Genomic DNA, 24,478 nt, shown 5'->3' with positions numbered 1-24,478 from the left:
GTCCATCAAGAATTCGTCCCTCCAGGCCAGACAGTTGATGGAAAATTCTACGTCGATGTGCTCAGACGCCTCAAAGCTCGTGTGGCACGAGTTCGTCCAGAATTGGCGCGAGAGGGGCGTTGGATTCTTCACCACGACAATGCCCCTGCCCACACCTCTCTTGTTGTCCGTGAGTTTTTGAGTAAAAATTCCATTACGGTGACCGAACACCCCCCCTATTCGCCGGATTTGGCCCCGTGTGACTTCTTCTTGTTCCCAAAAACCAAATTGGTACTTCGGGGGCGGCATTTGGGGGACATAAATGAGATAAAAAAAGCTACGACGGGGCAGCTGAGAAACCTACAACCAGAGGACTTTCAAGGAGCCTTCTCACAGTGGAAACGGCGTTGGCACAAGTGCATTATGTCACAGGGGGAGTACTTTGAAGGAGATAAAATTGATTTACCTGAATAATTGTAAAATAAAATTTTTAAAAAACTTTTATACGTACTTTCCGGACAAACCTCGTACGGTTTTTTAATAAGTTAATTCAAAAATCATCATCCAACTTATTACAAATGGATTAAAAAGACACAGGCAATATATCGATTATACTATAGGCTATCATAATAGCCGTAACGTTTATACGTAGTAATTACCACACTTCAGCACATTTGGGAGGTATCTACTAAATTAACATAAAAAAAATATAGTAGTACAAGTACTTATCGCATTTTATTTCCTAATTTCAGCTCATCTGACAAAGAATCTCTATCAGATAGTGGTGGGGGTGGACAAGGGCCTAAAGAGACACCTCCTACCGAGAATCCACCATCAACGAAACAAGGCCATGTAATTAATAGCAATAAATTTGTCTTAAAATACTTATATTAATTATAAATCATTATACAGAATCATTATATAATTGTAGTTACAATCCACTATGTAATTATTTTTAGGTATCAGCTGCCACATTTTTAGATGTTGCTACTTTACGATGTCTTTTTACTTCTCAATGGCAAGAAGAAGGTGTATATTGGGCATTGCATTATTTGTATAATAGGTAAAGTCTTTAAAATGTTCAGTGTTGAAAATCATATCGATGTCTATAATGGGCTTAAGCAAAAATATTACTTCACTTTTTATTTTACTCTTTTAGATTGCGAGATATATGTGACGATATATCGAAACAAACTCAACCAAGAAAAAGAAGCAACTCATTACCTATACCAAAAATAGAAGTATCTGTATACCAGAGCCCCGATATTAAAGAACGAGATTCATTAAAAAATTTTATGGAGGTTCCAGAAGTCAAAGACATGTCACCATTAAACGAAAGTCCATTTCCGAACGCGCCAAAAATTGAGGAAGAATGTATTATGTCACGTCGATCTAGTGAAAAGATAAAACGAAAAATGAAAATGGCTGATTTAAAAGCATTCGTTGAGACTAAACTACTCTCTAAATCTGAAAAAGCACTAGAAAAAATTGGTCAAGACGACCATAAGTTTTCATTTCACACAGCAGTAAGAATGCTATCTGTACTTATTGTTTTTTATAGCTCTTTTAATATATATTTATCGTTTATCAATATATTCTAAAAGATACATTATTACAGGACTATCATAGAAGCCTAGACAATGCTGACGACAGGCCTAACTCAGCCCTAGCAAGCAATTTTCCGCCATTAGCACCCAGATTAACGGGTGATTTCCTACAGTGCAATCTCATCAAAGGAAAAAGTATGCCAAGTTTAAGGCAAGTATAATTTTTAACATTTTTATATTTATTATTTTTATTCAATATTTCTCATAGTATCTATCATATTTTTACTCTTTATTTCGTCGTTATTTCAGAATACCATCCTATCTTTTAAATTTTATATTAAATTCAATTAAAAAAAGTATTTTAGTAATAGTTTAGATGTATACAATTTACTATTGACAAGTTCAAAGGTCCGCAGTATACCAGATATAATTATGAAAATTATATGAAGAAAATGTTTACTTCTTAACGCCACCGTATAAATTTTCACATTTTTCATTTCACAGCACAGCATGATTTGTTTTTAACACATTCTCTAAGTAATATTTCCTATTTAAAAATTATATTTTTTCTCTTTTCTCCCGTCTTCTTAACGCTTAATCCCGTTCAATATTGTAATGGATGAACAAAACGGTCGCTAGCTGTCTGATTGATGAGCTAGCATCTAATGGGTAAGTGTGAAAGCAACACTACAAGGAATTTAGATGCTTCGTAAGTTAAATAAAAGTAATGCTCTGAGATAATACACACTACATTGTATTGCATAGGTGTTGAACTTGGTAAATTTATGCCTAAATTAGCGTGTCACGAAACTTCATGGATTTAAAATGCGCTCATAAGTACACAAGCTTGTAAGACACTAAACAATTACTTTGATAAAGCACTAAATAGCATTTGTATATACGTAACATAAATATCAAAGTGATTGTATGCACGCACTACACTAACCACGTATCTAGTACACAGTAAACATCGTAATACGCATTACATACTTGAGTAGTTAGCCCATGGAATTCGCTTATAAGATGCTTCAACTAAAACTTTGACCAGGTAAAGTACTGCAATTTTAAACATTTTAAACAAATTTCAGTTGGAATGCAAACATCGTTATGAAATTATAAACAAATTATATAGCATGACGTAGAATACATTATCCTTACTGATACTTACTAAATCGGTTAAAATTTATCTGAGAAAACAAAAACACCCTTTCGATACAATAATCCGATTTTAAACTTATATTCTTTTCCTTACCATTATGTTTATTCAGCATTGATTTATGAAATAAAACTATATAAATAAAATTTACATATACTTTTTTTCATTGTTAATTTTTATCAAAAACTGCTGCTTATAAATATGTTGAGAAAGGGTGGTTTGAATTTTTGTAGCATGGAAAGAATTATAAATACTTCTCACTTGTATTATCATACTACATACGATAAACAAGTACCTACATTTATAGAAAGAGATTGTGTGATACCAAAAAAATACACTTTAATTTAGATTTATTATACTCAGGCACACCACCTTACACTTTAAACAATAATATAATATTTAATACACTTTTAACCGTCCATTATTCAGTCTTATTAATTACTTAATGATATTCTATGAAAATAGTCATATTTTAACGAAAATCAGTAATTAAATTATCCATTATATTTTAGATACATCGGGGAAATCAAGACAGAAAGGTCCCATGGGCCTTCTAACACACTGCCTGCAAGTATACAGAAAAAGAAGAATCCCATAATAACTGTTACTGAACACACACCAACGCCATCTCCCGATTATCTCTCTAAGACAAGACAGGTATGATTATTAATATAGGGTCTATTTTTTATATTTTAAAGCCATTTATATTCATAGTCGCTAAACAATTAGATTTGTGTTCAAACTATACTGTATCCCGCGGCTTCACCCGCGTGAAGTAGCACATAAAATACCCAAGTTGCTAAGTAAAAATATAACCCACTTGTGTATCAAATATCATTTAAATCCGATCAGTAGTTTTTACGTGAAAAAGTGACAAACATCCATCTATACATCCATCCCTTTCGAATATATTATATTATAATTATTAGGATTAACATTATAGCTATACCTAAACCTACTATCCCAGGGATTGATTAATGAAAACTAATTTGTTGGCTAATATATCAATTTAAAAACAATAATTTTCTTAATGTCAGATTAGATAAACTCATTTTGATAATACTTAAAATTAGAAACAAGTCTAATTGAGTGCAAAAGTTGACATTGTAACATATTTTTTGTCTTGAATTAAATTAAGATTTACATAAATATTTTAAAAAATTATCTAATCACAGGGTTCAATGGAATCTCAGATCGATTCAGTTAGCATGCAAGGGTCCCAACACATGCCTACTCCAGAAAGGAAGCCAAGTCTGACCCGATCACAAACAGACTCTAATATTACCTATGTTGTAGAGGAGATACAAGAGGCGCCTGGAAGCTTATATTATATTACAAAAGATGGTGATATAGATTTTCAAGTCGTTCTAAAGGTATATCGAATCTATAATTTTATGTATAATATATGGTACCGTAAAAGCCCATACATTAGTAAATCTTGGGGTTTAAGTGTGTAAAGAATCAATTTGATGTTGATCCGAATACGAGTTCATCAAATTCAAAATATCATTCTGTGTACGCATATATTTGGAGGGTTAGCTTGAACAAAAAATTATTGTACTGTATAAATTAATGTAACCATGTTAATTCTCTGTAATGTGTACCTATTGAAATAAAATAAAAAATAAAATAGAGCATGTTGAGGGTGCTATATGTACAGAAAACAAAGTGCATTCATCAAAAAAATTAAAAGAGTACTAACGAACGAGCCAAAATCTGTCTACAATGACTACTAAATCAACTAAGCAACAATATACTACTATTGGCTGATGAAAAGGAGAAATACATTAGTAGTATGCTACGAAATTTATTAGGAAATATATTCAATATTACATCAATCATAAAACCTCAAGTACCTCTTGATGATATTTTAAACTCATGTTCATAAGAGCAACTAAATAATATTGTGCCTTAATGTCCGTATGGTCCCGGCATAGAACACACCACCCCTTCCTTTCCCGTGGGTGTCATAATAGCCTCTAAGGGAGGACCAGTGATGAGTAGCAGCGCCCCTCTTAAAAAATCTCTCAAGACTAACTGCGGTTGCAAATCCGCCTGTCCAACGTGGCAACTACTGGCAAAATCCCCCAAAAGAGAGGCTTATGGTTAACAGTGGATAGCCAAAGACTGATATGATGATGATAATTGTTCCTTAATATAAAAAATTTAAATAAATCGCAGAATTCATTTTTTTTTTTTAGTTAGTAGGTGACTATGTACTTTTTTTATTTTTTTTAATAATAATAATAATTTATAATAATGATTACTTACAACACACAAATAACAACAGACATACACAGTAAAAAGACAAAATAATATATACACAAAAAAGCAATATATATATAAAGTAATAATTTCTGTACTTTTATTATATTTAGTTTTCTGTATATTTTCTATTTTTAAGGCTGTTTACTCAGTATCTGTTATGGATAGCTTCTACATAACCTTACGAGTAATGGAAGTAATGTTGAACTTGGTTGATACATTAATGGAAATTGGAGTTCACAAAAACTGGCAGAATAACGTTTCTGAAGATTTGCAACCAGGATCGGTGGATCCATTAATGGATCTAGGAAAAGACAATAAGGTGATTTCATTTTTATATTTTAATAAATTGTGTAGTTAAGAATTGCATCACAATATTTTTATTTATTTTTTTGTTATAGGAAAGGGATTCTGGTTTACCATGTGCTCAAAGTCAAGATTCTACTAATGTAGAAGGTGGTGACAGTACTAAGGAGAAGAAAGAAGAAGAAAATATAGATTGTCCATATTTCATGATTATGAATATTATACTCAGGTATGCACATACTACTTTCCATAATTACACAAAGATTTATTTATTTAAAGTACGTAATATATTTCAACTATGATACAACTATTTTACGTCAACTATTTATACATGTAAGGTTCGACGTATTAGTAGATATATAGTTTCTATTCGAAAGAGGAATAGAGTGCATAAATGGTATGAATTGCCAAACTAAATACATCATAAATCAAAACACAAACATAAGTGACCCATAATTAGCAGTTAAACTAGAACTCTCTAATTTTTTTTCTTGTCAGACTGCTGCGGCAGCTGGGTTGCTCGCACGGATGCGCAAGCGCACTTCGCGGGCCGCAAGCGGAATGCCTACGTGTACAAGCACGCAGCTCATTACGACAGCTGCGCGCGGCCTCCATACCCAAGTTCACTTTACGTCTCAAGGAGATGACCAAGTTTGCACCCATACGAGAAGTACTCGATAATTTGCACGCCACTATTGGGTTTTGTGTTGAGCCTGCATCGTTAGTCTCACCTATGAGTAAGACTTTTTTTTATATTGATACGTTATATATGATCAAATTTTAACCGATAAATGTTTACATTAGTTCAATTGTATATATTAAGTGAAGTCATTAATAATATTTTATGTATTTATGTATCTGTTAAATCTACACCATACCATACCATATCAGCCATTAATTGTCCACTGCTGAACATTTTTTTTTTCTTCTATTCTAAAATGTTATTTTACTACACATTGGGTTCACTTTGTACAAAAGTCGATTGCTTGGGTACCTCTGTCCCATTCGTGTTTCTACCGTGAAGCAGTTGTGTTTGCATGGCTGTGTTTCGGTTTAAAGAGTGGGATATGGCGTAAATTTACAGGGTACAGAAGAATAATACCTGAGTCCTTGAATGGCAACGCATGGGAGAGGCAACGCACGGGCGAAACAGTATGTGTGTGTACTGTTATGTCCATGGTACTGCTCATGTCTATAGGCAACGGTTACCACTTTTCATCTGGTGGGCCGTCAGCTTGTTTGCCATTCTAAGTCGTATAAAAAAAACTTTCACCAAGTTTCTAAACCTATTTCTTAATCAAATATTTTAATATGATAATTTCTCTAAATTATTGATTTACGGACTATCATAAACAATTTTTTTTATAATTTTAACTTGAATATTTTAAAATTGTATTCATAATGATTCTTAGAATAAGGATTTCGCTATTATATTACATTGGAATTCAAATTTTAAAAATAGGTTTAGAGAAACAGTATCTCAGAATCGACCTCATTATGTATATATTATATTTTACAGACCAACAAAAACGTAACAATGCAAAATCACCAGAAATGAGCCATTTGCAAGCCGGGTACGCGACGAACTTTGGTGCAACACAGGGTGCCAATGCAAACAGAGCTATAGAGACATTCATAATAGAGTCTACATTCAGAGTACTAGTTACCAGGTTCGCATTAATGCACAAGGAATTGAAAATGCTTGATAATTCAGTAAGTATATATATTTTATTAATATATTATAATCAGCAGCTTCTACTATTTTGACTTTGAAAAAGAATTTTACATCTCATTATTATTAAAATAGTAAAACTCAAAATATATACATACATTTTTAATATAAATAGTTGTAAATTATACATTTTTATTTTTATTTGCAATTTTTATTTTAGGCGTTATACAGTGAAGTCCGTTTACTTCTAAGCTATGTAAGAGAAGCTCACGGCGGACAATTCCGTGTAGTCGCATTCAGTGCACTATTAGACACAGCGGAAAGACCGGATAGTCAACAGAAGGAGTCAAATATGCAAACGACAAGAGTGATAAGGTTAATTTGTTTAAATAAATTTGCAGAGTACAATTTCTAATATAATTAATTTTAAATTTTGAATGTGGAACTTAATATGTCTTAATTTATCATGAAATACAAGTAAAACCGCCGGACAGTACTAGACAAATTGTATCATACTTAAATACTTTATATTGTTAATACACATCTACATATTGTACCTACATAGGAAACATCCAGCGATGTTTTTGTTGTTTATCGTTTCATTCAATGTATTTAATTTTTTTTTCTAGGCATATCCCTCGTCCGGCGGATGACGAGCGTGGGTCTGATACAGGCGCGGATTCTGGCTGCGCTGCCGATGATCGAAGTCATAAAAAGTTTACCTTCAAGAAGAGAAGTACCTCTTCTACTGGAGCTCATGTCAGTATAAAATATTGTGAAATTTAGTCTACGAATGTATATCGTATGCAAGTATTGAAACGCGAACTACAAGAAAGACTATAATATGAGTGAAATGAAGTACAAACGTTCGATATTCAAATGTGACGACGAGTGAACGGTTTTCCCTATTACTTAACGATTTCTAAGATAAGTATATTGTTAATTTTTTCCTAATTTATTAACTTGTGAAGTAGAAACTGCTTATTCCTTGCTCCACGGACCTACATTGATATATACGAATGACGATAAGTATCGTCTATCTTTAAACAGTATGAAACAAAGTCACTATTCCCGTCTTGTTTCCTCCTTTACTTCTTCTAAACCACGCGACGGATTTTTCCAAATCGGAGCGGGTCGCTAGTAATAATACAAATTATTTCCAACGGTGGTTCCACAGAGCTTGCTGGAGACAGAAGGCGCGGAGTCAGCTAGTCAGTCGCCGCTGTCGGTGCGCGCGCGTCGCTACCAGCTGACCCCCCGCCAGTCCGAGCGAGCGATCCCCTCCATCGCCGCCGCCGCCGCCGCGGCCTCCGCCGCCTCCGCCGGCTCCGCTGCCTCCGCCGATGTCACGCCCCACCACAAGCTCACGCACTCCAAGTCCATACCCTCCAAGTTCCACATCAGCGGAATTGGTATTAATATTATTAATGAACAAATTTTTTGTTCACTATTTCGTGTAACACAATTAAACAAAACAATGAAAACCGCGTCCATCCAATGCAATAGTTTTTACATCATACCGGAACAAACATACAGACAAATAAAATTGCTAAAAATTATTGTTTTGACAACTGTTAGTATTATTAAAACCTCCAGACGTCACATACTTACAATTTTATTATATTAATAAAATATAGTCGGAATTAATTGATATTACTTTGAATGACACATATAAATTAAATTGAAGAAGTAACTGCTTTTGTTACGGATTCTTCTCAGCCAATAACAACATTTCACACCTTGTAAACAAGAATATTTATATAAATATAATTTCTATTCTACTGTTAGTTAACAAAACAGGTATTACACGATAGTCTCGTGTATCAAACTGGGTGTATGTTGCGATGCAGATAACGCAGTATTGCGTATGGCAGAATTAGCGAGATTTGGCAATTGAATGGGCCATGAGCTTGTATGCTGCAATGCAGATAAATCATATTGCAAACAACATTATGTTTGTTCATAATTTTCGACTGATTGTACACTAAAAAATAATAAATTTGTCAAATTTGTTTCAGAATGTTAACGTGTTTCTGTTTTTTAACTAATTGTAAATTTAATCTACAAAAATTTGTTTTTGCTATAAAAGATACAGTCATTTGTGTGTACATGTTTAAACGAGCTAGTAACATTATCTACACGAGATCTAATTTTAGAATTTTAGAGAGATATAAGTCTGGATCATACGACTACGTGGTTTTACATAAACGATTAAAAAATATTTATAGATTTAAAATATTTTTCTCCTGATTCATGGATATTAAATCTAGTTTAGGAGAGGATTATGATTGTATTATGTAAAGGTTATCCGACACTTTATTGATAATATGAAATGTGTGGCATCAGTGAACTGGTTCCGGCAAAAGCCGCGGGGCCACTCGCTGATCCGCAACGGCGGCGGGTCGGGCGAGTCGCTGCCGATGTCGGGCAGCATGGTGTCGCTGGCGCGGCCGCTGCCCGGGCCCTCCGCTCACCACTCCGCGCGACCAGTACACGTTAAGCGCCGCGTCGGCTACACGCTCAACAGGTACCACTTTCTTCTTCTCTCTCTCTCTCTCTCTCTCTCTCTGCTTCACCTTCAACTCATTCTTCTCTCCTTCCCTTTTCTCTCTCCTCTTCCTCCCCTCTTTCTACAGGCAAACGCAGCGTAAGACGACTTTCACTAGATAGAGTAACGACCTGAAATACATTGCAGAGAGTCAGTGGATGCAGGTGGCTCAAGACCGTTCCTTATAGCAGTCTATAGGGAAGGCTTATGCCTAGCAGTAGACGGATAATAGCTGAATTGATGATGATGAAACTAACTCTTATACTTATCGGAAATAAAATAAACGAGTGAAACACATCGATATCGTTTGAGTACTCCTGTGTTTATTTAAAAATATAGGATACATGTAAAGTATTATCTAGGCTATTAACTGAAGCATATGATATAACACATAGCACATTGGCTATTTTATGCTTCAGACCAACATACAAAATGTATGCTTATATTACATAGTTTTAGAACAAAAATAGATGATCTCAAGCTACATTGTTTTTACGTTTTGGACAATTAAATAAACATCTGCCTAAAGTTTTGTGAATTCGCATCCACAAACTTTTTGACAGTTTTATTGAAAGTACAAGATACTGTTAATAGGATGATCATAAATTATAAATATATGTAATAACTACACATCATTTTAGAGCACGGAAGCGAGTAGAGGACAGACTTAACAGATTTGGTCTAAGAAAAATGGGGAAGAAACGAGATGGCAGTATCGAAGAAACCAGCGGTGGATGTAAGTATTATTTACTCAAATTGTTTTTTAATTGGCAAAAATTATGTAGTATATAAATTTATTATATAGCATGAGTAACTAACTTAATAAAAATTATGCAATTTTTAGAACCTCCTTATTTTAATTTGCCTTAACGGGAAATGTCGACAAAGATCTGAACGGAACATTGACTATATATTTTAAATGCGCTATAACAGTCCGCTAGCGACCATCCCATTCATTATAAAATGTGACACAAAGTTCTTACATTGCGCTCCTCGTGATTAACGGAGTAATTTATTCAAACAATCCGTAAATACGAGACTAGCATAGAGCCACCATTGTACCATAAAAACAAATCAAATGACTGATGTCGATTGCCAATAAACACTTTCATGGTCCATTCATATTCTCACCGCGTGCAGATATGTCTCGCCGGGGATCCGCGGAAGGGGGATCCGGCGGCGGCGAATCAGAGGTGGTAGTGCTGAAGCGACGGCGGCTGGTGGCAGCGGCGCCGTTATATGCGGGGCTGGCGCGGTTCAGCTTCCTGCTTGACGCCACGCAGCCCGGCAGCACGCCTGATGCACTCTTCATGGCTGCGCTGCTCGATTTGGTACTAAATATAATAAATATTTTATATATATACAGCGCTTAGATTATTTAGATAAAGCCTCGAGTCTTAAAAACGGGTCAAGTTTTAGTCAGATAATTGTCAAATTAACTAAAAGTTGATCCGTTTAACAACCTCGACAGGGAGCTCATTCCATGACCTAGCGATAGAACACGAAGAAAAATCACTCCTAAGACTTAGGGTTCGATACCACTTGTAAGCCTGGGATCATCGACAATTCTCATAGTTCGTCGTTGCACTGAGTCGAAGGGTATCCAGGTGCTTCTGTCCGTAAGTGACAGCAATACTCCATGTGAGGCCAGATTTGTGATTTGTAGAGCATTAATTGTTGATCCATCGTGAAGTATTGCTTCGCTCTATTAAGCACACCGAGTTTTTTTTATGCCAGCTTCACCTTATCTTCAAGGTGACCACGGAACTGTACGTCACTAGAGATGATGTCTGGTAAATTTCTAATTTTAATGTACGCGTACTTGTTTTCAGCCACACACTGTTGTAGTGGGCAGAGCGGCGATACTACTGGAATGTGCCCACTTAGTACACAACTGTAACAAAGGACAATGGCCTTACTGGCTCAAGTCGAATATAGCTAAAAACACTAGTAAGTACTTCACGTATAGAAACAATTTTTCTATATTAATTTAACTTATCAGAAGAACAGCGTTATAAATCAATAACAATTTTTACAGTGGCCTCAAGTCCTCAGTTAAGACAGCGATTAGCAGCTAAGCTTTTCTATCAGTGGGCGGAGGTAACGAATATTTTTTTATCTTTTAAAAATATTTCTTGGTCCTAATAACTAATAAAATCCATAAAATCTATTTATAGGCAATAGGTAATAGATTAGAAGAAATGTTGGTGGAAGATAAGAAACATATTGATACAGTTATCAATTTAGTGACTGATCCAGACGGGCAACGAGAACTTTTGCAACAAGATGAAGAAGAGGACTTTCTGGATGAAGGTAAACAGTGTAATTTAATCTTATACTGCCACCTTATTAAGCACAATGACAGAGAGGGAAAGATTATTATATACGTATATATAAAATTCACAAACATTTTTTTTATTGTCACGATAGAACTTAGTGATTGAATATTCAATCTCACTATAGTCCAAATTTTGAAAAAGTCCATTGTTTTAATAATTAATATTAAAAGTTCGTCATGAAAAATGCTCTATTCCTGACATATGTTGTATTCAAATATTAACGAAATTGTTAAACAATGATTGTAGTTTATTCACTGAGTACAGTGTACTCAGTCTACATTTTTCCTCGTCACAAATTTTTTTTATACTTTGTAATAATACGCAGCCAGTATCCGGCTCCCCGGGAAACCTATCGGCGCAGAATGTCCCCGAGCTCTTCGCCTGGTGGCCTGCGTACTACTCTTTGAAATAACAGCATTCCTACGGGAGACTTACCAAAACATACCGAAGTCTTGCCGCTCGTCGTTAAAGGAAAGAGGACCATGGGACAGAGTTTACAGGTACTAAATTTCAGTATATTTTCTCGTATATATATTAAATTTTGGTAAGTAGTGAATTCTAATAATGTTCGGTGTAAATTGATTATGTTTTGTTATTATGTTATGCGAAGATGGATGGAAAAACGACGTTTGTTGTGTAAGAATAAGTGAGTTCCTTATGTTCAGTTCGTTTGAAATGATGTGTTAAAGAGTGCATATTTTGACAAAACTTTTATTTTAACAGGGCTCTTAGCAGTCAACACACATTAATGCCAGTCGAGTATGTGTTCTAAAGAAATAATGCATGTTTCCTTGCATACTTGCACTGAGCGTGCATGCGTATATAGAATGTACATAATTCTAAATAATGTACACTTTTAAGGAGTAATATGTACAAAATCACTGCGAAAATGAAAACTTTTAGCGATTATTCACCTCTTGACAATTTTGGCACTTAGGGCCTACGCAAACGTAACCGCTTGTCTCGACGACGGATACATTTTTCAATTTTGAACTAGTCATATCCACAAATCGCTACATCTATGAATGTGGTGGATTCTTAAAGTGGCTACGCAAGCGCCGGCCGTATTATAATAATAATAAAATTCAAATTATCTGGTAAAAAGTGCATACGCACAATTAAACTGCATGGTATGTTGTAAACAAATCCACATAACTACTAAAGAAATACTAAATTAATTACACGAATATTAAAATATTTTTATCAATTACACCCTTTCAGTACCAAAATTTCCGATAGTTATTTTTTTTATAAAAGCAACAAATAGTTTAGATTGAATTAGTATATAAATTAAATAAATTCGCTTTGCTACATTGGCATGCACAATACGATCTAAAAGGATTGATATTTAAAATTAAATAGTGAGAAAAAATAGGAGCTACTGACCTTCTATAGCTGTTGTACCGAAATCGTTGGAAATTTCCACCGCCCTCGTGCTAATGTCATTATAATCAACGATACAGGGAAGCGAACCGCCGCTGGAGCATGGCTCTGTCGAGTATGGGGCACTCGCAAGCGTCCGCCCAGAGCTTGCAGTCGATTGCTTGCGCTGAAACTGAGAGAAAAATCTCATTTGTTATCCATGAACCAGAAAACGTCTCCGGTGGAAGTAACGCTACAGTAAGATATAGTTAACAATACAGATAGACAAAAGATCATTTTCTAATAATTCACAAATTCAAAAATTTTGATAACTTACTAATTTTAGCTCTGTCATGTCATATGAACGCTCATACATGAGCTGATTTATTTATTTATCTATAATAAAATAGAAGTAATTTTAGTTTGCTAAGAGTCAAAATTAAAATTTTTACATGTTTAGATTTTTTTGCCAATTGTCTACAAGCACAAATTCATTCGTATTATATATAATTTTTATGTTTTCAAATGTTTCGATATATAAATTTGTTTATTTATTGTTTTATTTAGCTGGCAGACGCAGTCCCAACGTCGGCGGATGATAAGAAGGGTCGACTGGGTTCTCGCAGCAAAGCGGGCATGCATCGCCGCAACACGCAACAGGCCCATGCGTATGGCTCGATCAAACGACGCTCGATCAAACTGAGGCAGAAGGACACGAGAGACGTCGAAGAGTGTAAGATTACATTTATAATACCTTCATACATTCATAAATCGCCAGGGGAGTGGAGTACCGGCTACACAATCATTAGTATGTATATATTCGCTTATCAAACTATCTAAAATTTAAACTTGACTATAACTGCACAACTCTGGTTCTTATTTCGATCCACTCTAGTCTTATTTCAATTGTATATACAATTTCAATCTTCGTCATCTTTCTACTCTATTACAGTTGTTGCTAGAAGGTCAGATTCTATACAGAGCAGAAGGAAAGTGTCATCTCTTTCCGATAGAAGCGATACCTCAGAAGTTTATCCAGGGACAGGTAAATCTATTATTATTTTTTTTATTTAATTGTCCTAAATAGGAAATCATATTGTTATCCACTGTTATTAAAAACTTGCTTGTATAATATATTAAATACGAAGTAATAAAAGGTTCTTTGTTTAATTTTTAGTTATTTGGATGTTGATAGATATATTTTTATTCTAAATTTAAAGCGTTTTTTTTTTTTAATGCAACTTAGAATAGCAAGCAAGCTGACGACCCATCCAAGCATATATACTATGTCTCCCATGCTTCTCTTTATGCGTTCGGCATATTCGTTTAGGCATTCTTGAGGACTAAGATATTATTCCTCTGTACCCTGTAATTTCGTTGCCATATCATACCAAAACACACGCCATGCAAATACAACTGCCACATGGCAGATACAGGAAAAGTACAGAGATAGTCAAACAGTGAACTTTTTATATTAAGTTTCCCTCTGGTAAACGTTACGCTTATCGATACAATTACTGTCTGATATTTTCTTCACAAGTTTAAATACTATAAATTTTTGTCAATTCATGTCAGAAACGGACGAACGCAAGCATTTCCTCCTTTTAATGGATCACATCCTTGGACCATATATATCTTTTTGTTCGCTCAGGAACTGAGCGAGGTGACTATTGAAAAAAAAACAACATCTTACATACTTCTCTTATTGTATCCTTTCATAATAGTGTATTTTACTTATTTTACAGGCGGTACAGTGATAATGCCAAACGAGGTGGACAGCGGCGGCGAGGAGAGTCCAGGGGTACTGTCAGACGACCACGACCATCCTCCTGACAGCCCGGACAGCAACTCCACAGATCCTCCGGACAACAACAAGGGATTTCCTTGGCTTAAAGTATACCGATCACACTTAGTTATATAGATAGAGCATTTAGATGGAATCAACAAATGATTCGAGAAAAACGGTTTAACTCTTTCATACAATTTTGCATGATAAATAGTTATGAGTGATTCCTTTATAACTTCTATATTTATTTTGTCTTATAAACTCTGTACCTTTTTAATGCGCAAAACCTCATTTTATTTCTTAAATATTTAAATACAGATACGTAAAGATGCATTGTGTGCGTAAGTATATTAATTACTAATATTACTAATTTGAAAATTAACTGACAAAAAGTTAACCCGTTTTTCGGGATCAATGCTCTATCTATATAATCTAAGCCCTCATGTTTATTTTGTTTGTTTATATATAGTTAATGTAAAAAAAAAAACCGTATTGTAACTTTACAATTAACGTTTCAGGTAATGGTGAAATTTTTGAATTCATTTAACTATGTTTGCTGCCATCAAAACTTCTGTCATCCTTATTGCTTCCGGCGTAATATGCGAGCTAGTGTCAGACTCATGAAATCTGTATTGAAGGTAAGTATTACGTGAATTATTATTTAGAATCTTGCCAAATAAAAAAGAACCGACTTAAATCGTGACAAACCCAGTTTTATTACTGGGTTTTATTTAAACCACTTTTATTTAAAATTACTGAACCGATTTTAATAAAATTTCTATAGATTATAAAAAAAAATCCAAAGCATAAAGCATACAACAGAATTAGAGCCTCATATTTTCTAAAGTCGATTGAAAGTAATAATGAAACTCTTTTTATAAACGTTCTAAAAAATACAGAAATGTTTTATCTCACTCTATACTTGTTCAGATTTATGGAGAAAAATTTGGCCCTGAAGTACATGCAACTTCGTCGGAAGAGAGCGTATGTGGCGGACGTCGCGGCCGCCGGACTCGTAAACCATCTGAACATTCTACTGATAGGTAACATATTAATTTTATTAGTTTATAAATGAAAAAAAAATCTATTAAAACAAAACAAAATATTTTCAAAACACCTTGAAGAATTTTCTTTTAAATTTAGAATTAAACTCAAAAGAAAAAAACAATAAAGCGCTTCAATGATTAAAATAGTCATATCGTCGTAAACGTCCTATCGTTAGACATTTAATGAATGATGTATCTTTATACATCATTGAAGTAAGTTTTTTGAATAGTATGAGAATTGATTGTTATCCCTGCCCGCGCTATCGGTATACACTGGCGGGATTAAAATTAATAACGATAAAAAATATATAGTTTGGTTAATTGGCCCATCGTGACGTTTCCTAGGTGGAACCACGCGAAGATCGAGTGGATAAGGATTTATTGCTAGCAATACCATTACTAATAATCAATTGTACGGGGGTGTATGATTTTTTTTTTTTTGCTACTGAATACCGTTTCCCTAAATATCGAGAGCCAATTACACTTCGCTATCGAGATACCAAGTGTAATGGTGAATTTACGATTTGTTTATTTGGTTTTAATTTTTAAATTTTCTGTTTTCATGTGTATAAATATTATATTTTTTTCTCAAACATGCTTGGAAATGTGAGCATTATTTTAACAATCTTCTTAGAGATGAATCAAAATTGCCGTACTGGCCTGCGGTACATGGCATGCGGACAGCGGCCGGCAAAAGTTGTATGAAAATCCATATCTGTCGTGTTTTGCGGCCAGATAAATTACTATATAAACTCATATTTGTCCTGTAATTTAAAAATGGAGTGACCTTTTACTTCGAAACATGGCTACCAAGGAGGTAACTAATAAAAGGTTTTATTTAAATTTCGAACTGGCTTGCAAACAGAAAGTTGTTTATTGAAAAAAAAACAAAGGAACATTATGACGCCTGAAAAATTATTATTGTTCGTTATTCGTCATTGAACTTAAAAAGTAAAATTGTATTTTTGATTTCCGCACATTGTTTAAAAAAGTACTATACAAACCTTGGCCACAACTAGGCATTGATGGTCTCACGTATGTGGGCCGAGGCGTAGCCGAGGCACTCATATGTGAGACGTTTGCACGTTCGTCCATCAATGCGTCAGTTGCTGGCCGCTGCAGTAATGTACTATATAATATGATATGTGGAGTGAATTATATTGATAACCTTGGGTTGATTAGTATAACATATGGCCGCTACAGGATCGACCGGTCGGTGATCGAGAGCGCGGGGCTGGCGTACCGCGCGGCGGGCGGCGAGGCGCTGCCGGCGCAGGACGCCGCGCCGCCCTCGCGGCCCGCCGCGCTGCCCTACCCGCCGCCCGACCCGCCCGCCATACTCAAGTACCTCAAGGGACAGGTACGCACCGGGAACTTACGCCCCTCTGCTGAATATATATATATATATATATATATATATATATATATATATATATATATATATATATATATATATATATATCAGCCATGATAGTGAATCAGCGTATCGGCATTTACTTCTATACCGAATTCCGCAATTCTATACATTTTCTTTACAGTCGTATTTAAAACTGCTTACATATACTACAATTGTCAATTTGTAATTCCTTAAAATAAATATAATAAATGTCTAGTATTACCCATATGAAGCCGTCACTCTCGCTAGAAGACAGCTTTTTTCTATCTACGAAGCCTTCAAAAGCGACTTATGAGACGATGACTTGTAATAAACTTGAATGAATGTATGATGTGGTTGGGGGCCTTGAGTAAGTCACGCTCACTAAAATATCCAGACAGATAGTGGCGTGATGGGCCAGGTTATTGAGTTTCCTAAAATATATTCCTAATTGCGCAATGATGGCTGGCTCTCCAATTATACTCATGAACGGGTGCTGCCTGTAGACTGACCAGAGCAAACTAGTAAGTCTGCTCTGGTCACTGCAACCGATTTTTTTATTTGTTTTAATTATATATATTTTCAATTTTATGATCTGATATTGCTTAGTAGTTTGAATTCACACAAGTTCATTATTTGTATGGTTAAAATTTTTGAAAAAACAACAGGTGAGTTTCTTGCCCGATCTTCTTGGCTAAAATTGCGTTCCAAATGGGCCGTAATGAAAAAATGACTGTTTAAAAATGCTTAAATCCAAGTTAATCTATCTATCTATCCTATTTAAGACCTGCGCTCCTATCGGTGGATCTCTTGCCACTCACTACGATTTTCAGCGAGTCTTTTCCCCCCTCGATACGACAAGACACCAACTCCTTCCTTGATCTGCCTGATGTAACTAACATATCCTAACATTTTGTCCCTTCTTTACTCAATAGTTTTTATAATTTGTCTTTTTTCCTTAACCCTAAGGAGGACCTCTTCATTACCAAATCTAAGTTTACTTGAATAAAAATATGTGTTTGTTTGTTTGTTTGTTTGTGAAGGTGCGCGAGGCGTACCACACGCCGCTGGCGACGCTGATCAAGGGCGCGACGACGATGAGCGAGGAGCTGTTCGCGGAGTGCGCGCCGGTGGCGTGGCAGCTGCTGCTCGAGCCCGACCGCGAGCTCAGCTCCTGCGCCGCCGCGCTCTTCATACTCGGCGCGGTCAAGGCGCCGCACACCGCCTCCGACATCATGCACAGCGACTTGAAGCACGCCGAGCCGGGAGTCAGGTACATGGATTTTTTGTTAAGCTCAACCAGCAGGACCTGATTATCAGGTATTATTTTGCAGAAATCGATCTCGAACATTCAACATATAAAATGAAGCATACAATCTGCTCCATAGGGGGGAAAGGGATTGTTAGTAATGGAGACTGAGAATCCCATTGCTAGCAATATACCCAACCAGATCGACCTCCTCGCGGTTCTCCCTGGAAACTATCATGGCTAATTCCTGTTGAATTCATCATGATGGGCTAATTGGCCTGTTTTCATTCTCATCTATCGTCCTTCGCTGGTGCTCTGCCAGCGTATCCCATTAGCGCAGGCGGGGTTACCATACCATTTTCACCCATCAAAAAAAAAATCTGCTCCATTATAAGCAGTCTCTGTAGTAATCATCATATGAACCTTTTACTATCCACTGGTGAAGATAAGCCTCTCTCTTGGGAGGGTTTTGCTAGTAGTTGCCACGCTTGGCAGTCAGGCAACCGCAGTTAGGCTTTGGAAATATTTTAAGAAGTACAGTGCTACCCATCCCTCGCCCTCCCTTAGTCGCCTCTTACACCACCCATGGGAGGGACTATTTTAAGCCGGGACCACACGGCGTAGTAGTCGCCTGAATTTACTTACACCACCCACAACGCATGGGAAACAGGACTATGTCCATGGTACTGCTCATGTCTATAGGCGACCACCACTTTCCATCAGGTGGGCGTAGTATTCTAAGTTGCATAAAAAAAAAAGGCCACCCCTTCCACTACCACTTAGCTCACGTTTACTTAACACTAAAGTATCACTTTCCCATTGAACCCTGTGATATTACATGATAAATTACAATGAATGAATCAATAATACATACCCTTAAAAGCAGAAATCAGCTTTCATACAGCATAGCGGCAGAGTTAATTGGGGGATACAATTATTTTTTCAGTTCCACCACCAACGTGTCTTATAGTGTTTAAACATAATAACTGTAAAATTCAAATGAGTTTCGGTGGTAAAATTAAGAGACTGGATCTTCCTTAAAATTCTTCTTTGTGGCAAAAATGTTACCACTCTTCATCAGGTGGTATGTTGGCTTGCGTGCAACAATAATATATATAATAATATATAAATATTTTTGTTTTATCTACTTTTATAATACATGTATACCACAATGCCGTATTAAGTTAGTAATTATTACATTATAATTGTATTATGTAAACTGTCAGAATCAACGCCATACTACGATTCCAAGTGATGTGGAAACTCCGTTATCAAGTTTGGCCCCGCATGGAGGAGGGTGCATCTGTTACATTCAAAGTGCCGCCACCAGGCATCGAATTTACTCTGCCGTCACCAAAAATTGGTATCGAATCATTGGCCGTCGTTGATCCTCCATGGAGCCCTCAAGTCAAAGACAAAGATATGGAAATGACGTTGAATCAAGAAAGACACGTAAGTAGTAGTTTATTTTATATAAACAAAAATAAATAAAAAGTTTAAAACTGATCGAGTTATGAAGGTAACAAACGTTGAAAACCTTGTTTTTTAAGTCGATTGAAAAGATAATAATTTTAATGTCTTTCCTTTATTGTGTCTAATGTAGCTTTTTACCTTGCTAGTATTATTGGAAAATAAAAGAATGTAAATCGGATACTATAAAAGTCCCACAGAAAAATATTTTCATCATTAGATAAACATTTTGCATTATAAAAAAACCTACTTAAATTAAAAGCAATTTTTAGCCAAATAAATAACATCCACTTCATCCAACAGCGTTCTTTAGTGACGGCCACAAAAACTCGCAAAAAACAACAAACGGAAGCGATAAAGCGCGCGCTGCAACAGCGCAATGACAAAAAGAGAGCGGAAAGGGAGAGCTTCCTCATCACCACCATACCAATAACGAGACAGGCGGCACGGGAGCCTGCATTGGACCATGCCGCCGATGATCACATTGAACGTAAGATTTTTCTTGATCTTTCTTTATCTAGCTCTACTTAGTTTATAACTAGATGGCGCTGTGTAATACTTTCAATTATTATTTGTTGTTATTTTTATAATTCTTTTTTTTTTTATCCATAAGGTTTACTCCTCTGTTAGTCTCATATTAATTTTGTGATAAGTCATAATTAGAGACTGTTTTTGGGGTTCAAAATGTAAAATAATTTAATTTATTAACATTACCTATATTAGTTCTATACTATTGTAACAACTATTATTTTTTTTATTAATTGAAATATTTTAGTATTATAACTATATTACATTAAGTTTAAATTCGTCCTCTACTTTATAAAGCGCCAGCAGATGAAGAGATGGTGGAGGGTGTACGAGGATCACATCACACGCAAGTTGCCTCTGCTCTATTTCCATCTACTCTATGCTCTGCGGTAGCAGAAATTATCTCGTTGTTGGATGATGCTGCTGTCTCACGAGATGGTTGCTCTGTATATGAAGTAGCATATCAGGTGAGAAATAGTTCTCAAATTCAAAATGTAATAATTGGCTGTGCCGGTAAGACATCAAGTGATCAAAGGAGATAAAAACATTTATAATATTAATGGATGTGTCAATCTGAGAATCAACAAGTGCATACGTCAGATTTAAATAAATTTATCCTTTAAAAAATTGTAAGGATAAAATTCTATATATGGTATATCATCATCATCATATCAGCCGTTAACTGATTACTGCTGAACATATAGGGAACATCCCCCTATGGGGGAGGGGGGCTCTGCCAGTAGTTGCCACGCTTAGCAGGCGGGTTGGCAACCGTAATTAGTCTTTGGTAATGTTTTATGAGGAACGCCACTGCCCATCCCTCGACCATTAAGTTACCTTAGTCACCTCTTACCACACCCTCGTATATGGTATATCATTTTCTATGAATATTTACGTACATACTACTACAGCGCAACATAAACTAAAGCAATATTTACTTACTAGGTGATATGGGGTTGCCTGGTAGAGGACTCTGCTCTTTTCCTCCGCCACGTACTAGAGCGTCTTACTCGCGACCATCAAGACGAGATGTTCAAACTGTTGCGTCACCTTATACGATTCATACCACGACTGCCGCAGCAGGCTGCCTTCGCCCTTTATAACTACATTATAGGATACGTCATGTTCTACGTGAGATCCCCGCATGAAGACGGACAAAGGCTTGTTGGTGCTGCGTTGTCTATACTGTGGATGGTAAGTTGTAGAGCATTTAATAATACATAACAATAAATTATTCAGTATTACCTTAGGAACATAATCACGAGCAGAGCAGACTGCAGTGTGAGGCAGACATTGTACATATATAGAATCTGTTCTAGTTAAATAATAATATCATGGTGTCATAGTTTTTGAATATTACTAAATGAATTGTTACTTCAATGAATTAATATTTATTCATTTAATCAATTTGTATGAGTAAAAAGATGTAAAAATGTATCATATCTCCGCTGTTTTTCATTGTGCCTCCGATCAAACTTTTTATAATTACTCCTCTCCATCCAAAGGTTGCCTGGAAGAGATCGCGTTTAGCGATAAGGCTGCCCATTGTTTTTTTCATTCTGATTATTTCTTGTAATTGTTTATATTTATAATAAGTTTACTATTGTAATCTTTTGGAGGAAACAATAAAAAGTATCTATCTATCTAAAAATCTAATATCAGGGAGATATATGAATTGTGTATATATTTTGTATAATTGGCATAACGTATATGAATTTTTGTTTAGATATCAACATAACATTAAAGTTATGTAAACAATGTTACTATAACAGAAACTATCTCTTTGAGTTAGGTATAGCAAATGATTTTGAATGACTTGCCATGATTATATTGATTATTTATTTCTTAGGTCGTGCACAGTGTCCATGGTATTATGTTCAAAGACCTGAAACAAATACTTCGAAAAGAGCAGTGTGATGCATCTATACTGTTAACTGCTAATGTGCCAGCTGCAAAGAAAATTATCGTTCACGGACCATGTAAGCTGCATATTTCAATATATAATTGCATATATAGGTATATAAATATATATTATTTATACATATCACTTTTTTCCTGTTTCAGCTGATAATGAGGGCAGTATACCATCTCAGTTTCCAGTACAAGAAGATACTGTGTTTTCTCAGATTCTGAAAGAATCACTAGACTTCTTTAGTATTCCAGAGAATTTGCACCGCGAACATTTTCTTGTAGACTTTAAAACACGTAAGTTTTTGTAGCACGGAATAAAATAAAAAATCTCTTTACTGAAATAGACTTGTTACTGTATTTATTCTTAATTAACATTTTTTTTTTCTTTTGGTCGTGTTCAGGTCAAATCCATAACCCACAAAGCTACGTCCGCGATCATTATTTCTTCAAGCGCTCACAGTACCCACAATTGGGCCTTGTACACATGGAACCTGAAGAAGCTTTCCACAAACTTCAAAAGCAAGAGTTACTGCAGAAATTTGTCGAGATCGGCAAAGTACTGCTTACTTGGGCTATCCTGAAAAATGTTGATATGGTACGTCTGTTAATCAATATTTAAGCATAGTACTATGTCTTAAAGTCAAATTTACACATTTTTCTGATACTTGTCATGTCTTTGAACATGTCAATGCAATGTATACAACGACAGAAAGAATTATTATTAATAGCAATATAGCCTATCTAGTCAACTCTCTTGCTATTCTCCCCTCGACACCTTTATGGTTAATCTCTGGTAAATTCATCATGATGCGCCAGCTAATCTACCTTTACCCTTACTTGTACCCCACCAGCGTAAATCAGTAACCCAAGTAGAGTTTCTATTTCATTATCATTCATTGAAAAAAAAACCTATGCAGAGGACTTTATACAATATTCCAGTTTCAAATCTCAGTTTTAAGTTTATAAGATAATCTTTTTTTTATTAAACCCAAATTTTCATTTGTGTTTTTAGGTGGTACAACGAGTAGTGTTCTTACATGATGAACTTATGAAGCTGCCATCATTCCCACGTAAAGCGCTTGAAGCTGATTTAGCTTTATATAGTGGTGGACCCCTCGGAACTCTTCTGTTGGGTCTAGATGTTTTACATAAATTTATGTAAGTTATTCATCCAATTTCCTTTATGGTCCAACACTGAATTCTTGTTTTTTTTTTTTTTTTTTCTATTATTATAAATATTTCTAGTACTGATATTTAATACTAGTAAAATCTTCAGGTGGGTCCGGCTTATAGCTCGCATGTTCGAAGCCATGGCGGGTAATTTCACTTCCTCGCGAGATATTCACTTATTCCTGAATGTTCTGAATGGTGCGCTAATGTTACACAGTGAAGACTCATTGATACTTAGATATGTAATCGCTACGTATGTTAACGCCGCCTTCAACTTTAAGAGTATATTCTCCACTAATGGGTATGTATTTTAACTGAATTTAATTACTACTTTATTGAGTATTATGGATAGTTGTTACCTAGACATATTCAAACACGAGAAGTGGGCAGTAAGTGTAGTCATAAGAATAAAATATAAAAATTACTATAACTTGCCAATATGCGACAGAATTTTTTCCATTTTTTAATTAATATTTTTAATAATGTATATTAATAAATTACTATGAAGAACATATTAACATAAGAAATCGTTTTCTTTCAGCTATTTACTTATAATGCCCACATTACTCCAAATATACTCCAACTTCCAAACAAATAAATTAGTCACCACAACTATAGAATACGCTGTAAAACAATTCTACTTATTGAATAGGAAACCATTCATATTGCAAATGTTTGGATCTGTATCCGCCATATTGGATACAGATGAGGAATCCACATATGGGGATGCTAGCAAAGTAAGTTAAACTTTATTTTTATGCATTTTGCA

The 24,478-nt window shown here is 35.3% G+C and overlaps 1 protein-coding gene across 8 annotated transcripts in view; it reads left to right on the top strand.

Moving 5' to 3' along the window:
• The window catches only part of LOC113519026 (protein unc-80 homolog), a 48,058-nt gene that overhangs the window by 7,946 nt on the left and 15,634 nt on the right, over positions 1–24,478 (top strand). For 3 of the 8 annotated variants that reach the window (XM_052892687.1, XM_052892685.1, XM_052892690.1), the window contains exons 10-49: positions 732–831; positions 939–1,042; positions 1,139–1,520; positions 1,598–1,737; positions 3,195–3,339; positions 3,858–4,055; positions 5,087–5,269; positions 5,349–5,482; positions 5,752–5,990; positions 6,773–6,966; positions 7,146–7,300; positions 7,555–7,684; positions 8,103–8,337; positions 9,272–9,452; positions 10,115–10,209; positions 10,614–10,804; positions 11,306–11,423; positions 11,512–11,573; positions 11,651–11,786; positions 12,138–12,312; positions 12,423–12,458; positions 12,536–12,571; positions 13,276–13,432; positions 13,742–13,907; positions 14,127–14,219; positions 14,920–15,068; positions 15,479–15,598; positions 15,891–16,003; positions 17,210–17,366; positions 18,425–18,654; positions 19,857–20,082; positions 20,404–20,590; positions 20,926–21,095; positions 21,574–21,822; positions 22,478–22,607; positions 22,693–22,833; positions 22,941–23,134; positions 23,552–23,697; positions 23,816–24,010; positions 24,251–24,446. In XM_052892687.1, the coding sequence (XP_052748647.1) occupies positions 732–831; positions 939–1,042; positions 1,139–1,520; positions 1,598–1,737; positions 3,195–3,339; positions 3,858–4,055; positions 5,087–5,269; positions 5,349–5,482; positions 5,752–5,990; positions 6,773–6,966; positions 7,146–7,300; positions 7,555–7,684; positions 8,103–8,337; positions 9,272–9,452; positions 10,115–10,209; positions 10,614–10,804; positions 11,306–11,423; positions 11,512–11,573; positions 11,651–11,786; positions 12,138–12,312; positions 12,423–12,458; positions 12,536–12,571; positions 13,276–13,432; positions 13,742–13,907; positions 14,127–14,219; positions 14,920–15,068; positions 15,479–15,598; positions 15,891–16,003; positions 17,210–17,366; positions 18,425–18,654; positions 19,857–20,082; positions 20,404–20,590; positions 20,926–21,095; positions 21,574–21,822; positions 22,478–22,607; positions 22,693–22,833; positions 22,941–23,134; positions 23,552–23,697; positions 23,816–24,010; positions 24,251–24,446 (6,388 nt within the window). Of the gene's footprint in view, positions 1–731; positions 832–938; positions 1,043–1,138; positions 1,521–1,597; positions 1,738–1,788; positions 2,196–3,194; positions 3,340–3,857; positions 4,056–5,086; positions 5,270–5,348; positions 5,483–5,751; positions 5,991–6,772; positions 6,967–7,145; positions 7,301–7,554; positions 7,685–8,102; positions 8,338–9,271; positions 9,453–10,114; positions 10,210–10,613; positions 10,805–11,305; positions 11,424–11,511; positions 11,574–11,650; positions 11,787–12,137; positions 12,313–12,422; positions 12,459–12,535; positions 12,572–13,275; positions 13,433–13,741; positions 13,908–14,126; positions 14,220–14,919; positions 15,069–15,478; positions 15,599–15,890; positions 16,004–17,209; positions 17,367–18,424; positions 18,655–19,856; positions 20,083–20,403; positions 20,591–20,925; positions 21,096–21,573; positions 21,823–22,477; positions 22,608–22,692; positions 22,834–22,940; positions 23,135–23,551; positions 23,698–23,815; positions 24,011–24,250; positions 24,447–24,478 lie in introns of those variants that run through there. The other 5 variants (XM_052892686.1, XM_052892688.1, XM_052892692.1 and 2 more) reach the window with 5 other exon arrangements.

The sequence above is a fragment of the Galleria mellonella genome, unplaced genomic scaffold, assembly GCF_026898425.1.
Source record: "Galleria mellonella isolate WM207_F2 unplaced genomic scaffold, CSIRO_AGI_GalMel_v1 utg165, whole genome shotgun sequence".
Taxonomy (NCBI): domain Eukaryota; kingdom Metazoa; phylum Arthropoda; class Insecta; order Lepidoptera; family Pyralidae; genus Galleria; species Galleria mellonella.
The sequence above is the reverse complement of the archived record's forward strand: the minus strand, read 5'-3'. Positions and strand labels throughout refer to the sequence as shown.